The 17519-nt window shown below is 33.6% G+C and overlaps 1 protein-coding gene across 1 annotated transcript in view; it reads right to left on the reverse strand.

The window, feature by feature from the left end:
* LOC131856996 (alpha-humulene synthase-like) overlaps positions 1-17519 on the reverse strand; it is a 78328-nt gene that overhangs the window by 37653 nt on the left and 23156 nt on the right. Inside the window, exons 2-7 of the mRNA XM_059208977.1 lie at positions 2869-3033; positions 2666-2716; positions 2428-2517; positions 1157-1514; positions 592-840; positions 417-501 (exon numbers count right to left, since the gene is read on the reverse strand). Of these exons, the coding sequence (XP_059064960.1) occupies positions 417-501; positions 592-840; positions 1157-1514; positions 2428-2517; positions 2666-2716; positions 2869-3033 (998 nt within the window). The remainder of the gene's footprint in view (positions 1-416; positions 502-591; positions 841-1156; positions 1515-2427; positions 2518-2665; positions 2717-2868; positions 3034-17519) is intronic.

The following is a 17519-nucleotide window of genomic DNA, read 5'->3' on the forward strand; positions in this document are numbered from 1 at the left end:
AATAATCTAATAACGATCATATGACTTATTTAAGAGTTAAGGCAGCCACAAGATGACCACGCATAGCCCATTACACACTACAAAATTAAGGAGAGTTAAGGTAGCCACAAGATGACCACTCGTAGCCCATCACACACTACAAAATTAAGGACATAAAAATAGTGTATCTCAAAGTTGGCATTTCCTTTTTAGATGATAGAAATGCTATATTGTCACAAGATTAACTAAAACTTTTAATACTATATGGTTGACACCCTTTTCAGGATATGTGAATCCATCTCCAAATGCAAAGAAACATTGTATTCCTCTACTAAGATTGAAACATAACTTCTCATAGTGGAGAAATTTATTATTTGGATTTAGAAATTCCTGCATTAATTCCTTAATCAATTGATCAGCAAGGGAATTGATCTGACATAATGCATCATCTTCTGAGCATTCAAGATGATCTCTCATATATGAAGAAATGGCAGAGGCAGTTTGTCCATGGATCTGCTCATCCTTTAATAAAATAAAAGATATGTTAATATTGAAGGAATAACAACATAATTGCACATATGTAATGGTGAGATTAAGTAAAATAATAAAAACCTGAAAATCTTGTGCATCATCTACTAAGCGTATAGATAACCATGCAAGCTCACACAATCTTGATTGATTTATGAATGTCTTCTCAATATCATTGTTTTCTAAAATGGTTGTTAAGAGGATAGAGTGCAATGAAATTGGTCCAATTCCTGCACTTATTTTAGCAATATTTATGTATTCATTATAGGTTGGAACATATCCACTTTTATTCCATCGTGCTTGTTGTAAACTAGCTTTAGCATAATCTGCCCACTGAAACATACTATATTTTGAAAGGTTAAATTTATTTCATAATTTCATTCAATGATTCTATGCATTTTATTTTCAAATTGAAATATGATAACAATGAACTTTTCCATATACAATGAAAAATTATTATTTTGTAAAAAAAGAAAAATTACTTTATAAAAGTTCAATAACTTAAATTTAAGTGTGCAATGACCCTCTAAAATTCTTATTAGTGTCAAATATCTAATCTAATCAAACATTTTTTATTTTATTTTCCCTAAATAATACATGGATAAAAAATTAAATTTTGAAAATAAATTTTCTAAAGAAGTATACGTACTGCTTTTGTAAGAAATTGTGTCATATCACGCCCTTGCTTTTTATTGGCATCACTTAACAATTCATTAACTGTTTTAGAAACAAATTCCACGACTGCCTTGAAATTGTTTGGAAAATTTTGTATAAGTGAAACATTCCAACCTTGAATAATGACCTCAACAACAAGCTCAACTTGTTCAAGACTTAAGTAGTCATCAAAAAGGTCATCAAGTATAGTGGCAAGGGTTGCTACTTTCACCACAGCAATTCTAGTAATACCAAACTCAATCTCATTTGCAACACTAATTCCAATCAAAAGGTACTCGATTGTACGCTCTCTTAGTGCTATCAATTTTGTGATCCCAGAATCTAGCCACCAACTGCATAAAGTTAATCGATTTAGTATTTTTTAATAAATTTAAAAAATTAAAAAAAAATAAGCATTATAAATTATAATTTCAAAATAAATCATTATGTGAAAATTTGGGATGACACCAAGGCTTTTTTAATATAATGACATTTTCATGGAAAATTGATTTTTAAGATTCACTTTTATATCCTATTTATATCAATTTTTTCCAGCAATTTTATTTTAGGAGGCCATCATTCATGCAAATTACTATTGCTTAATGGGTACACAAACCAAAAAGTGGATATTCACTAATGGTAAATGTATTATAATAAGTTCCTTCACCATATTTAACATCATATGTGATTTTTGCTACCACCACATCTCATGATGATATTTGTCAAATCTAATAGTATATTTTTTAATTTTATCAATGTTATAAAGAGAAGACATATTGCATAATATTAAAGAGTGATCATATAATATATTTAAGTCTAATTAAACAACACTCAAAAATTGACTCTAAGAGACCAAGAGTTGTGGCCAAGCCCCAATCAATAGCTTTAGAAAATTTACATTATAGAATTTTCATTAGTTTTATCTACACCTTCTCTAAAATACATATTCCTTTTCTTTGTAACATAAGAGAGAATACTAGATTAATTTTTTCTCCTTCTCATTAAATATAAAGTGTTCTTTCTTTAATTCTTTCTCTTCCATTTTCCTTCATAAGTGGTCATAGAAAGTCATTTTATTTAATTTATTTGTTTCTAATAATGTGGTTGTTGAAACATGTAGCTAGACTATTGTTAACCGCCTATAAAAGAATAAATGTCTTCGTTTATTTTTTCTACTTATCATCTTCAAAAAGTTGAATTGTATTATTTGATCTAAAAATCTATATACTTTATGTATGAATCAACCTACTTGATGGTGATAATTACCTAGAGAGTGTCTTCATCTCTGTCTTGTATACACATTGCGATATATTGAAATTTAATTTTGCTAGATCCAAAATCTTCACATCCTTCAACCTGAAGAAAATAGAAAAAAAATATATACTTCAATTAATCCACATTAAATCTTTTGATAATTCAAACTGTAGAAAAATATTTTTGTAATAATAGTTTTAAAAACTTTACCTAACTCATCTAAGTCATAGATTTCTATGAAATTTTGAACCTCACATATGATAAAAGTACGAGGCCATTCATAAGTGCATGCATACTCCACCTATTAAGAGAATATAATAGAAATAATAATTAATACTTTAATTTCTACATTTCTATTTTTTTACTCAATAATTTTCAAATTTATTTCTGCTTCTCTAAATTTTTGCTCAATGACTTCCAAATTTTAACAAATTCATTCCTAAACTTTAATACCTCTTTGAGAACACTGCTTTTATATGAGAGCTAAACACTTTAGCCTCTTGCATAATTGTTTCTTCAGGAAATGCCACAGTTGAAGCTCTGAGAAGATTCAGCATACTTCTCACCACATGTTCCTCTCTACTGCTCTTCATATTGTCATCATTTTTTCCTCCACAGCTAATAAACTCCCCATTCTCATCTTTGAAATTTTCAAGCACGTCTTTTCATAATAGATCATAAATAAAGAAACAATTAACTAAGTGAATATATTGAAAAAACGGATATATGTAAAATACTGCATGAATTATTTGTTGATGTAAAAGCAACTTAGAAGTGTTAAGGAGTATAATATTTGATGCATTTGTTAAATTTATATTCAATAAATAGTATGGTTATGTATCATAGTAAAAAATGGTAGTCACTCGCCAGACTTGTTGAATGTAGTGTCTAAACGTAACAATATATAGAATCATATGATTTTGATGATGATCACTTTGATAGAGTGCTTCTACTGTGTTGCTTGATGTGTAATGTTTGTGTGCAATTTTTTTGGGTGAAGTTTGCGGTGTGCATCTGAAGCTGTCCTCAACATTAAACTCCAAATTGTACTAGTAGAGAAGAATTCAAAGAGTTTGTCACATTAAACTCCAAATTGTACTAATAGAGAAGAATTCAAAGAATCAAACTCTAGAAAAACAATAATTGATATTAATGTGGTCATAAGATAGTGATTGTAAAGGGATAAGGATTGATATAATCAATATTTAATTCTTATTTTCATTTATTTCTAAGCCGGACCTTAATGCAACTATTAATAGTGCCAATGCGAGGAGTCAAAGTAAACAGTTTGCACGTTATTTCTTATTTTCAAAGTCTCAAAAACGTGCAACTGAATTCGAAGTCTCAAAGCTTTTTAAAACAGATAAGAAAATGTCAAAACAAATCGAAGAATTTTGGCACAGATTCGAGTACAAACAAAATGAATTTAAAACAGGAAAAAGAAAATCTATACGTGTAGATGCTATACATGAGGAGCAACCTAATGAATTATGACCAAAGAGATGTAAATGTTGCCAGTAGTTATGGATAAAAATGGAAACAACAATGAAAGAAACTTGTAGTAATAGAATATTTCATGTATTTGCATTAGAATGGAAGTGAATATAAGTAGAGAAATGAGCAAGTGAATTCTCTATTTTGGAGGGAAATGTTGATTCAAAATTTATAACTATGTAACTATTTCTATAAACAAATTTTCACCTAAGTAATCTACCATCTAAGTATGATTATACACCAAGACCTGCTTTAAGAATAGATTTAGTGAGAAAAAAGAGTTGGTCCCACAAACAAGATCTAATAAGGTACTCAAGTATAATGCAACTCCAATAAAGCTATATGGGAAAAAACTCCGCCCAAAAAAGGGTTGAAAGTGTGCTCACTAAAGAATGAGAAACACAGAATTCCATGTGAGGAAAAAAAAATTCACGTAAGAGATCTAAGAAGAAGAAAGACCAAGTAATCCTCTATTGTAGAATCTCCTATAGTGATTGTGTATTCCTAAAAACGAATGTTGAAGATGACTCAAGCCTAATGAACAATATCCCTCCCCTTAGAAAGAAAAATAGCCAAAAAACTATGCAAGTTGTCTTTCCATTCCTCAAAGAAATATGAGCAAATGAAACTCAATGGTAACCCGCCAAATTGTGTTAGACAAATGTCTCCACACCAATTCCAAACTATGACAAGTATGATTTAGATAAGAAAAAGAGGGTCTAAATATGTCCTCATGGCATCTAAAGATGACTATGCAAATCCATAGGAACTAACATCAAAGATAATATCCTCAAGTCCATAAGATGGTACATAAAAAGAAAACTACAAATATTTATCAAGGACTCATCCCAAGAGGTTGTTCTTGGAAGACGATGAATAACCTACCACGTCAAACCACTAGAAGCTCTCGAAGACACAACAATGAGTTCTACATATGCAATTATAGATGAAGGGGATAGAGTATCAATGTATGCCACCACATACATTGGTCATCCCATGAGGATGTGTCCACAAAAGATGGGGTAAAAAAAGCTTCAATATCATATGAGAAAACATTACTATTCGATGAACATCTCCATAAAAATTTTGGATGATGTTCCAATTAGTGAAACAATGCTCAATATACGTTATGTAATGTAGAAAATCCTTAAAAAAAATTAATCCATATTAGTCCATATACCTTATCATTTTTTTAAAACCATGCAATTTTTTTGTTCACTGTAGTGCCTCTACTTGACTCATCCTTTCTTTTGTGCTTCGATAGATTATACTGGCATAGTTTAGACTATTTTTGTGATGCTTTGACTAGATGTTTATGGATTTACCTATGTTTTTGGATGCTTCTTTATGGATATTAGACATATTATGTTGTGTTTGACATTATGATTTCAGATGGATGATGATATTCCTAGACTATTGTGAGGATGGATTACTCTATGATGATCATTGTGTGTTCACTTCTATGCGTATATCATGTTTGTTTTATGATGATTTGATGTTGTTTTATGATGTACTAACCCCATTCTACTATTATAATGTTGTGTAATTCATTGATGCTATATTGGGTGACTGTTTGTGTGAGTAGAGACAATTTCATATCACTCATTGTGAGCATGATATGTCGTCGCGATTCTCTATCACTTGTCTGTTCATTATATATTGTATATGTTGTATCGTGGCTTTGTGGATGCAGGATTTGCAAGTACCAGACATCGACTCCACCTGGCTTCACAGGTCTGAACGTGTCTTATCCCAATGGCAAGTTGATCGGAGTTGACATGATAGCCCACCCTATACTCTAGGTTTAAGTTGATTACCCTTGTCAGTTTAGAGTCTTGGCGCAAGTCATGGTTAGTGTGTAATGCTTTCTTGGATTATTTTATGGTGGCTTGCTTTGTGTAGCTTGGCCAATTATTAATTATTTTATTAAATTAATTTATATAGTTTAATAATGTTAAATTGAAATAAAAGATTAATATAGTTTATAATAATTCATTAAATAAATAGTTGGTATAATATTTAATAATAAAGTGTTGTTGAATTAATATTAATATTATCATTTAGTAAGAAAAGACTTTATTATTAATTAGAATATTTAATTATATAAATAGCCTTTGATTTATTATTATGGCTTTAATTTAATATAGCCTTGGTTTATTTATTTATTTTTGGGCTTTTATAATTATTTGTGCCCATGATTTAATGAGTTGTTTATATTATTATTATTATTCTCTTTTTACTCTCTTGGGTTGTTTGGTAGATTCTTTCTACCTACCCTATTATGTTAGAATCCAAAAACACTGAGAGGGAGGGGTGAATCAGTGTTCTACCGGAATGATCAATTTTAACCTTCTTAAAATATGCATTCACCAACCGGTATGCCGGTACATATAAGATTGAAATAAGTAAAGCAACCAATATGCCAATCACACAAATGAATACCATAACACAAAGAATTATACGTGGAAAACCTCAAAGAGGAAAAACCACGGTGGGATTTGTGACCCACAATATCAATCCACTAGCCATATGAAGAGATATTACAAAATATAGGGGCCTGCACTTCTAGGAAGGCTTACAGCCTAGAGCACATTGCTCAATCACAAAAGGAGTCTCACTAACTACATACAAATCCAGACTACAATCCAGAGAAATGATTGAACTATAAAGATAGCATCTCCAATGCCTGAATATAGTTTTGGTTAAGCTCTGTATGTTCTGGTCTGAAACCCTAAACCATTACCAAAATACCCTCTTATGAAAATATCCTCACATACATGATCTCTCTCATATATTTCACATCTCCATTACATTCCATAACCTTACATCTTACATATTCTTGCCTGTTACAAAATAATCTAACCAACTGACCTATATACCCTTTACAAACTATCATGCCTTATGTCGGCTTACAAAGATAATTACAATATGAATATACATGTCGGATCAATAACATAAATACATGAATATCAAAATCAATTGTCAATGTCGGATCTCCCAAATGATGTCGGCCTCCAATACCGATAACTTGAAAATAAACCATGTTGGCTTGCAATGTCGGTAACTAAAGAATTCCTTCCAACCTGCCGGTGTTAGTGAAGTGTCTGTCGATACACTACTGAACCAAAATATGAATTCAGAGCATGTTTCCATCAATGACAACATATTGAAACCAATAAATTGAGTGTCAAATGCCAACATATTATTCTATTGGTTATATTTTTGGGTAAGTTAATTAAATAATATTTTGTTATTCTTACCTTGGGTTTTGCAAATGGTTGGTAAGAAATATATTATTTTTTAATATTTTGATTGGTTGAGATTTTCTATAGTTTTAGTTTTATTTATATTTTGGCTTCCTGAGTATTTTGTTGGGTTTTCTCTTGCAAGTTGGATTTTGGCTGAGGATTTGGATTTTGAAGATTGTTTGAAGATTTCTTGACTTGGATTATGGATTGCGCTTCTTTGAATTCCTTCCATTAATTCTATTTTTCTAGGTTGGAGGAATTATCCTTCTATGCAAAATTTATTCCAGAAAAGATTGTATTCTCCATGTAGTTTTTCAAAAAGATTGTCTACAAGTTATTTGGGAGGAAATATTTTATAAGTTTTACATAGTGGAGTTTGATATTATTTTATATGGAAATATATTATAAAGTTTAAAATTTGGTTAGGATTAATATTTGGGTTTTTTGCCATTGTCATGAATGGCTGACATTGGATTTTGGTTATGTGAATGTGTTTTCCCTGATTGAGTCCTCATGTGTTTTCCTTCGAGTTGTTTATCTAGCTTCTTCAATTGGTTATGGAATTGCATCTCTTTTGATAGTATTTTAGGGATTTATCATATATCCTTTGATTTCGTATGTTGGTCAAAAGTTTTTTGTACCATCTGAGTAAATGTGCTAATGTTGTATATGTGTTATTCCTTTTATCAAATGCGTTGTTTCTTCTGTTAAATGCGATGTTTCTTAGGGAAAATGTGTTGTACTATGTGGTATATGCACTATTTTGTAAGGTATATGTGTTGTTCTATGTGATGAATGCGTTGTCCTGAAAGGTATATGCGTTGTTCTATGTGATGAATGTGTTGTTTTGTAAGGTATATGCATTGTTCTGCATAGTAGATGCACTAAACTGTTTGTTTCTAGTAAGTTTATCAAATTTGGTTCATTTTCCAGTTTTTGTTCTTGTTCTTTGAAATCCAGAGGCTGATTTCTAATACCTAAGATGTTCCAGATCTGTTTCATTGATTGATTATTGGTTATCTTGTTTATTTGGCTTGTTTATGTGATTATCTTGTAATCAGGCTCATTTGTTGTATATTCTTTGAAGATGATTGCATTGTTGTTGGACTGGTTGGATACCTTGGTAAGCCAGGTCTTTTATTATTGAGAGCCCATAGTTTTGTGGTAGTATTTTATGTTGTTACCCTAAATTTCTAGGTGCATGCAAGGGGAAGAGTGGGTTGTCAGGTCCATCCAGGGTCCAGATCTCTAGGTATCTCATTAGAAGTTTTACAGTGTGAACAAGTGATAACTTAATTAGTAATACTTGGGTTTGGGTAGAATAGTTCATCTTAATAAGATAATAGAATTATGTTGGCCCCTTTGCCTTTCCCTGCGGTAGTGGACTGGAATAGGACTAGGAAGGCCTTGGTAAAACCCAAGTAAGCTAATCTCTTTCACTCCATGAAGTTGAGATGGCTCCACATGTGCTTTGGGACATCCAAGATTGGTGCCTAGGTACCCACATGTTGCATGTGATGACTCTCTTTCTCCCTACATGTAGGTCCTAGTACCTTGAGTTTTGCTTGGTTGTGTTGCCTCTGGAGGGTTTTGTGTTTGGAGAGTTTGTGTTGATGGTTTCCTTTTGGGTATCTTATGTTTCTTTGCGTCCTTGCTATGTTGGTATTTCCTTTGGTTGTTAGGTGTCAGCTTAGATCTAGAATATGTGTGGGATATTGTGTCATCTCCTACCATGGGGGGTGGTACCCTTGGTTCCACATGGTTGGGTGGTTTGATGCCTTCTTCCATTGGGATGTTCTTTGTTGGATGTTATTGTGTGGATGTGGATATCTTGTCTTCTCAGCTTTGGATGGATTCTTGTGGCAGAATAATGTAATACTTATATAGCATGTATGTAGTGATTCATGATGTAATTGTAATGTAAATAGAAATGTGGACCTTGTTGCAAAGAATAATGTAATCATGTAATAGTATGTTAGGGGAATAAATAATGTAACTTGTAATATTGGTTCATTAATGGAAATTGATTCATGGATATTTATTTGGTCTCATGCTATGTTGGATATATGCTAGGATATCTTGTGGTTAGTTCATGATGATAGAAATGTATAAGTAATTTGGGAGTAGGAACATTTGATGTTGGTGATCTAAACGAACTTATAGGAAATGGATAGTATGCTTAGTAAATGGATACAATCATGATATAGAATAGTGAAAGATCATGTGTGCATTGTAAGAAAGATTCATGCTAGGAATTAGTATGCATTAGATTAAGGTGGTAATTGTGATATCATGCTTATGATGTTATGTTGTGCTATTGTTATGGTTAGTTTAAGTGATGACATTGAGATGCCCTAGAGGATGCTTTGAGATGTTGTGTTTATTTTCACTTGTGTTGGGTTCTTATGTGAAATTGATCTTGATGGTTAGATGTTATATGGTTAATGAATGATTAATGCATTAGAGTAAAATGATAGTAATGGTTGTATTAGTTAATGTTTAAAAAAGTTATCTCTGTTGCATGTTAGCTAGTGTATTTTCTCTAGGGTATTTTGGTAGGGATTACATTCATTGTCATTTGGCTTATGATTGAATCCAAGGAGATGGAGCAATAGAACCCCCCATATTGTCTCAATTAGTGTCCCAAATTGAAAATATAGATGGAAGTTTTTAAGTATACAAAATACAACTTAAATTACTTCCCCTTAATTTAGTAGTAGAGAGCCACCCAAAATTTAGCACTTAATAATTGCAATGCATAGGCAAGTCCAATTGGAGAAAAAAATGACACTTTATAATGTTAGTGCATAGTAAACTCTAATAGATTAGGCACGAAAAAGTAACCACTTTTAAAAAATGGAAATCAATTTCGAGTTTCCAATTGAAAGTTATGTCTATTTCAATTTTTACCATAGTGAACAATCAACTATAATAGATTAGGCAAGAAAAAGTAACCAATTTTTAAAAATAGAACTAAATAAATCAAGTTTCCAATTGAATGTTATGTCTATTTCAATTTTTACCTATATGCCTAAATTGCATTACAAAAAAATATAATTTGCCTTTAAAAAAATTACAAATATACATGTGACCAAGAGCTTAAGTCAAATTGAGGCTCTCTCTCTCCTTTTGAGACATAAGCCCTAGGGAAATTTTGTATTTGGATTATATTTCCATAGGGTAAAAGCACAATGTTGTGGCACACTTTTATAAAGGCACTGGCCAACAGAATTAAAACTATTTAACTTCGACCGCAAAAAAGTGACATTTTTAAATTAGATTTTGAAATGATGTAAACTGGCCAAATGTAGAAATATTAATGAAATTTATGTTTGTTATTTTTTAAAAAAATTTAGGAAAAAAATCATAATTTCAAAGACAAATTTTTCATTGCTGAAAAATGTTGAAAATCAAGGGTTCTAGTCGGCACCACACAAGAAAATGAAAATGGACTTATTTTTTTCTGATTTTTTTTTTCCAAGTAGAGAACATATATATCCAATGTTAAATAATTAAAAAAAATAAAAATTGATGTATATTTTTCTCGTTATAATATTTTGAAGTCCAACATAGCTAAATTTAATAGTTTTTGGTCGGCGCCACCACTTGACTAGTAAATTTATCATTAACCAAAAAAAACTAATACCCTTTTTGAGAAGATTCTCTCATCTAGTGAAAAATTATTTTTTTAATTTTTTTTAATTTTATTCAATATTTATTTTTTAATTTCGAATCAACCTCTTTTTTTCCTTTAAAAAGCTACTCACAATGTTTAATTAATAAAAAATATTCAAAATTTATCAAAAAATTAAAAAAATTATATGACCGGATTCGTGACTTTGAGATTTGAAAAAGGGTATTTTTGTTTTTTGAAAAAAAAAATTCAAATTGGTGAAAAATCAACCAGAAGTTGAATCTGGAAAAAATGCACAAAAAGTGGCCTTTTTGGTGCCACATGGCAGGCCACATAGAATAGTTCGGCCAAACTACCCTTAGTTTCACCATTTCAAAAATAAATAAAAAAATTATGGTGTCTTTTCAACTAAGGGAGTTCAACCAAACTCCTAGTGCCATTTCGGTGCCACACAGGCACCATGCAGCCGAGGAGTAGTCCGACCAAACTGAGTTTGGCTGAACACAGTTTGAATGGACTACCTTCCATTGGCCCAAAGTGTGACACAACTCCATGCTTTTTCCCCATAGTAATCCCTTAATCAATTGATCAACAAGGCAATTGATGTGACATAATGAATCACCTTCTAAGAATTCAGGATGATCCGTCATATATGAGGAAATGGATGAGGTTGTTTGTCCATGGAGCTTCTCTTCCTTCAATATAATAAGATATATGTCAATGTTTGTAATGCCCCTCCCATGTTCAAGCCTTGTTTCCCTTTTGGTTGGACTTTTGTGGAATATTTTTTAGTTTCTATTGTGGTCAGATGACACTCTTTGTTATGAAGACTCTTATCAAGATATTATGATATGTGTTTTGGATTTGATAGATGTTGTTTACGCATTATGTTTTCATGGATGTTTTGATGTTAGATTTCATTTATTAGTATTGTTTATGGATGTTAGATGTTAGAATTTATTTATGAATACTGATTTTGGATGGCTAGATGTTAGATTTTGTTTATATGTACTAACCCATGGACTGACATTGATGTATTAACGGGTGTAAAAGATGAAATCATGATGTAACATTGATGTAATTATGTTGTATACTTAATGCAAACTTGATATATATGTAATGAGAAATAGATGATAGGTTAAATGTTAGGTATTGGCAATATGGATCTTAATATTAATGTGAACATGTTTATTTGACATTACTTTTTATGTTAATTATTGTTATGGGTTTCTATAGATGTAGTTTTAGAAATTGATTATGTGATGCAATACAAATGTGTAATTTAATAATTGGTTTAAATGGAATACTTTAACCATTCATAAGTAATATGTTCTTTTGTGTAGCAATGTTATCCTTGTTAGTTTCAATTTCTTTAACTGAAGGTAGATTAGAACTGTATCAATGTTGAGAAACCTTAGGGGAAAGATAGTAGATGACTTCCGCTTGTGCACTTTAGATCCATACTATCCTTCTTTAGCTTAAAACATTATTAAATAGTTTTTATTTAAAAAATCATTTCACTTTTTTTTTGGTTAGTTAGTCTTTTCCTCTAGGGTTTCTTGGCAAGGCGTTACAGTGTTGAAGGCATAACATCCTAGTCGTAATATTTAATGGTGAGATTAAGTAAAGTGAATAAAATTTGGAAATATTGTGTATCATCAACTAAGCATAAAGATGATCATATGAGCTCACATAATTTGGATCGATTAAGGAATATATTCTCAATGTCATTATCTACTAGAATTAGAGCTGGGTATATGCACCAAGTCGTGGTACCAAAAGGGGGTCTTAAGATGCCACTTTTTTTTTATGAAATCAGCAAAGTCTGAACTTCAACAACAAATTGAACATAATTACACTCCAAATTTGAAGATGCAACAAGAACAAGAGTTGCAGTGATTCAAGTCTACTTTATAAACTACTAATTTATTTTGAAAATGGTGGAGATTAAGGGCTTCAAAAAGGGGGACCACAAAAAGTGGTCCTATTTTTATGCAAAAAACATAACATAGTGTCTGTTGTGGCCCCCCTAAAATGTTAACTTTTTTTTTGAATTTTTAAAATCGCTTCTGTGAGAAATTAGCTAACACCTTGTAGTTTATGCCAGATTTTTCAGCTAATTGTTTAATGAGTATATGATTTTTTACTAATTTTTGAAATGGACACATCCTAAAAAACAGAAATTTGAGCATGCTCCCCCCTAAAATCATTGAAAATTAATAAAAAATTAACACTTTTATTTTTAAATTGTGTAGAATGGATTCTAGTTTCTAAAATTGTAGGTTTTTACAAAATCTGATGATCGTGTAAAAATCTATACCCAAAATAGTGCATGTTGGTTTTTCACAAAAAATGAACACACAGACAAAATCAATTAATAATGAAAGACAACGAAATCAAAATTTGAAATAAATTACATTGTTGGATAGCTAAGAGGGAGCTCAAGCTTACCATGGTATTTTTTTTAACTTCATTGAAACATGTGCAAACCTGACGGAGAGCATGACCAAAATATGTCAAAATTTTCAATGTTCTGATAAAAACATGTCTCTAGCCTGAAATGGTCATCCAAACCTTTGGGTTGGATGCCCAAGGCAAATCCAACCCATAGGTTTGGTGTTTCCCAAACTGGGCCATTTGGTGCATGCTAAATATGGCGCTCTCCCTATTTGGCGTGCACCAAATGTGATCAATGGGTTTTCCCATTTGGCGTGCACCAAATGTGGTCCATATTCCACATTTGGCATGCGCCAAATAGGGAGAGCACCAAATGTGTACATAGAAACAATGTTTAGTTGAATTTTTGGAACTTGATCTACACTCAAACTCAATTTCATACATCTTGTCTACCTCAAATTCTCTTCTTAGCCCCATCTCTACCCTTGCCTCCCTCTTACATTGATTCTCTCAATCATTACGTACTCCTCCCACCCTCTCTCCCCATCTGTACTCGTATTTCCTTTCCTCTTCACCTCAATACCTATCCCTTCTTGTTCCATTAGCTATCTCTCTCCTTTTATATCTATTTGTACCTATTGTGTCTCCTATCAATCCCTCCTTAGGCTCTAAGTAAATCACCTATATTTCTCTTTTGTATATTTATCTCTCCCTCTCCAATTCTCACCCTATAGGTACTTGCCCCTCTTTCTTTCTTTTTGAAGTCTCTACCTCACCTATATCTACCTTTACCATCTCTAAGTATCTCAAAAAATCACCATCTACCCCTCCTTCCCTCTTTCTCTTTGTTCCTTTGTCTCTCATTTTATATCTCACTCCCCTCTCTCAATTATGGCCTCTCTCTCCTCTCTCTCCACCTGTTGAGGTATCCACCTCTATCCATCTCACATTGAGCTCTCGAGCTATCCATATTCATCCATGTCCCATTACCCTCCTCTATAAACTATATATCCCATTACCCACCTTTATCTCCCTTCACTTGTAGTTCCATATCTCTCTATGAACCAAACCTCTTATTCTCTCTCCCCTTACCTCTTATCTCCCTTCATCCTTATATCCCTACTCTTCTTTGTCCCTCCCCTCTCTACCTCTCACAATTCCCTTATTCCCCTATCCCTTTGTATCTCCATCTCCATCCTTACACCCATCTCATTCTCTCTCTCACCTCTTTCCCTCAGTCTCTCCCCCACTTTCTTCATCTTTACCTCTCTATCCCCCCCACCCTCCTTAAACCTCCATCTTACCTCTCTCCCCTTTGAGCTTCTCACCTCTCTTCCCCTCTATGTCCTTTATCCCTAAGTATCTCATTCCCTTCATGTTTACCTCTCTATCACCCCCACCCTCCTTAAACCTCCATCTCTCCTCTCCCTCCCCTCTAGGCCTCCCACATCCCTTCCCCTCTATGTCCTTTATCCCTAAGTCTCCCACCTCTCTCTCCCCTCTAGCCTCTCACCTCCCTTCCCCTCTATGTCCTTTATCCCCAAGTATCTTATTCCCTTCATGTTTACCTTTGTATCCCCCTCATCCTCCTTAATCTCTCATCTATGTCTCTCACCTCTCTCCTTGTCTATGTTCTTCATCCACAAATATGTCTTTTCCTTCATGTTTACATCTCTATCCCCCCACCCTCCTCAAACCCCCATCTCACCTCTCTCTCCCCTCTAGGCCTTTGACCTCCCTTCCCCTCTATGTCCTTTATTCCCAAGTCTCTTGTTCCCTTCATGTTTACCTCTCTATACCCTCCACCCTCCTTAATCCTCAATACATATCTCTCCCCTCTAGACCTCTCAACTCCCTTCCCATCTATGCCCTTTATCACCAAGTCTCTTAGTCCCTTTAAATGTTTACCTCTATATCCCCCCCATCATCCTTAAACCCCCATATCACCCCTCTCTCCCCTCCAAGTTTCTCACCTCTCAAAATCTATCTCACTAGTTAAATCTCCCTAGATTGGACCATCCTTATCTCCCTTCCCTCGTAGTTTCATCTCTCTCTATGAGCTAGATCTCATATTCTCTCTCTCCTCTTACCTCTTCCCTCTCTTCATTCTTATAGATCTGTACTCTTCTTTGTCCATCCCCTCTCTAGCTCTCACAATTCCCTTACTCCCCTATCCCTCTCTATCTCCCTCTCCATCCTTACACCCATCTAATTCCCTCTCTCACCTCTTTTTCCCTCAATTTCTTCCTCACTCTCTCCTCTCTCTAGGTCTCTCCCACACTTTCTTCATGCTTACCTCTCTATCACCCCCAACCTTCCTTAAACCCCCATCTCACATCTCTCTCCCCTATGTGCCTCTCACCTCCCTTCCCCTCTACATGTCCTTTATCCCACCTCTCTCTCTCTCCTCTAAGCCTCTTAGCTCTCCCTTCCCATCTATGTCCTTTATGCCCAAGTATCTCATTCCCTTCATGTTTACCTTTGTATCCCCCTCATCCTCCTTATGGCCTTTTACCTCCCTTCCACTCTATGTCCTTTATACCCAAGTCTCTTGTTCCCTTCATGTTTACCTCTCTATCCCCTCCACCCTCCTTAAACCTCAGTACCTAATTCTCCCCTCTAGGCCTCTCAACTCTCTTCCCTTTTATGCCCTTTATCACCAAGTCTCTTAGTCCCTTTGAATGTTTACCTCTATATCCTGTTGGCATATGGACACTCCAATGAGACATTGTGTGTGATTGAAGGTTTTTTCATTGATGCAACCTTGCAATCCTATGGCACCGGCAAGACATTCTACTAGCAAAGCATTATTCAAGCAAGACAGTGCACCGACATCAACAAGACCACTCTACACCGACATCAGTACCGGCAGAGAGGCCGACAGGATTTTTGATATGTAATATTTTGTTTATTATTGTAAGCCGACTTGCCAATTTGTAAAATGACTCTTGTATATAAAGGAGATCATTGTAGATAGTTGTAGGAGAAGGAAGCGAGCATAAAGAAAATTATTAGATAGACCTAATGTGCGAATTATAGGTCAAGGGTATATGTAAAGAACAGAACAAGAACCGGTACTGAATCTGGCATTGAAGATGCTATTATAAAGCAGTACAGAATATTGGATTAGCATAATCCTCATTGTAAGTTAGTGTGACTTCTCACTGAGCAGTGTGCTCTAGGCAATTGGCCTTCCTGCATGTGCAGGCCCCTATTGTAAGTAATATTCTCTTATTGGCCAGTAAGTGAATATTGTGGGTCACAAATCCCACCGAGGTTTTTCCCACACCGGGTTTCCTCGTTAAACATCTTGTGTTATGGTGTTCTTTTCATGTGGATGTTTTTGATTCTGTTTATTACATTAATTCTTGCATACTGGTACACTGTTACTTTATGTTCTGCATGATTTTAAGAAAATTACATTACCAATCAGATACTGATTCACCCCCCCCCCCCTCTGAGTATCTATGGGAACCCTAACAATTGGTATCAGAGTCTGGTCCTCTATTTTCAGTAGCCTAACAGCTTGAGGAAGATCTTGACACCGGTAAAAATGGAAAAATCTGATGAAGCAACTTGAAGGAGCTCTTACTGACTATGATGTAGAGAAGTTGAAAAATATCAAATTAGAAGATGATTTAAAAGCAGCTCAGGATATCATTTAGGCACTTCAAGAAAATCTTACTGTTACAAGAAATAAGAGAAGAAAACTTTGTAAAAAATTGCAAAATGAGAATGATGAAAAGGAATCACTTAATGATATGATAAGCAAGTTGAAACAAGAGATCATGACAACAAAAAATGAAATGCAGGATATGACTATGAGATTTTGCAAAGAGATTGAGGATAGAAAGAAGAATGAAGAAGAATTGACCAGAAGACTAAGTGATGCAGCAAATGAGAACACAAGACTTAGCTATGAAAATGACATGTTGAAGACATATCTGATGCATACTCAAAATGACTCGAATGAACTAATGAGACAAAAAGAAATCTTGGAAAGGGAATTGGAAACTGCAAATCAACACAAAGAAAAATTCAAGAAAAGCTCAAAATAACTTGGTGCCTTATTGAAGAATCAAAGACCCAAAGGTGACACTTCTGGAATTGGATTTGAAGTTGGAGAAAGCTCTGGTACTGCAAATACTCAGGATCATAGCAAATCGGTAAGACATCCTAATACTTATAAATTCAATGGAAAATGCTTTAACTGTAATAAATATGGTCATAAGGCAAATGAATGTAGATCTAGGAATTATCAGAATATCAATCCTCCCACCGGTTAATGCTCCAAATGCAACAAAGTTGGTCATAACTCTAAAAACTGCAAA

The sequence above is a fragment of the Cryptomeria japonica genome, chromosome 7, assembly GCF_030272615.1.
Source record: "Cryptomeria japonica chromosome 7, Sugi_1.0, whole genome shotgun sequence".
NCBI lineage: Eukaryota > Viridiplantae > Streptophyta > Pinopsida > Cupressales > Cupressaceae > Cryptomeria > Cryptomeria japonica.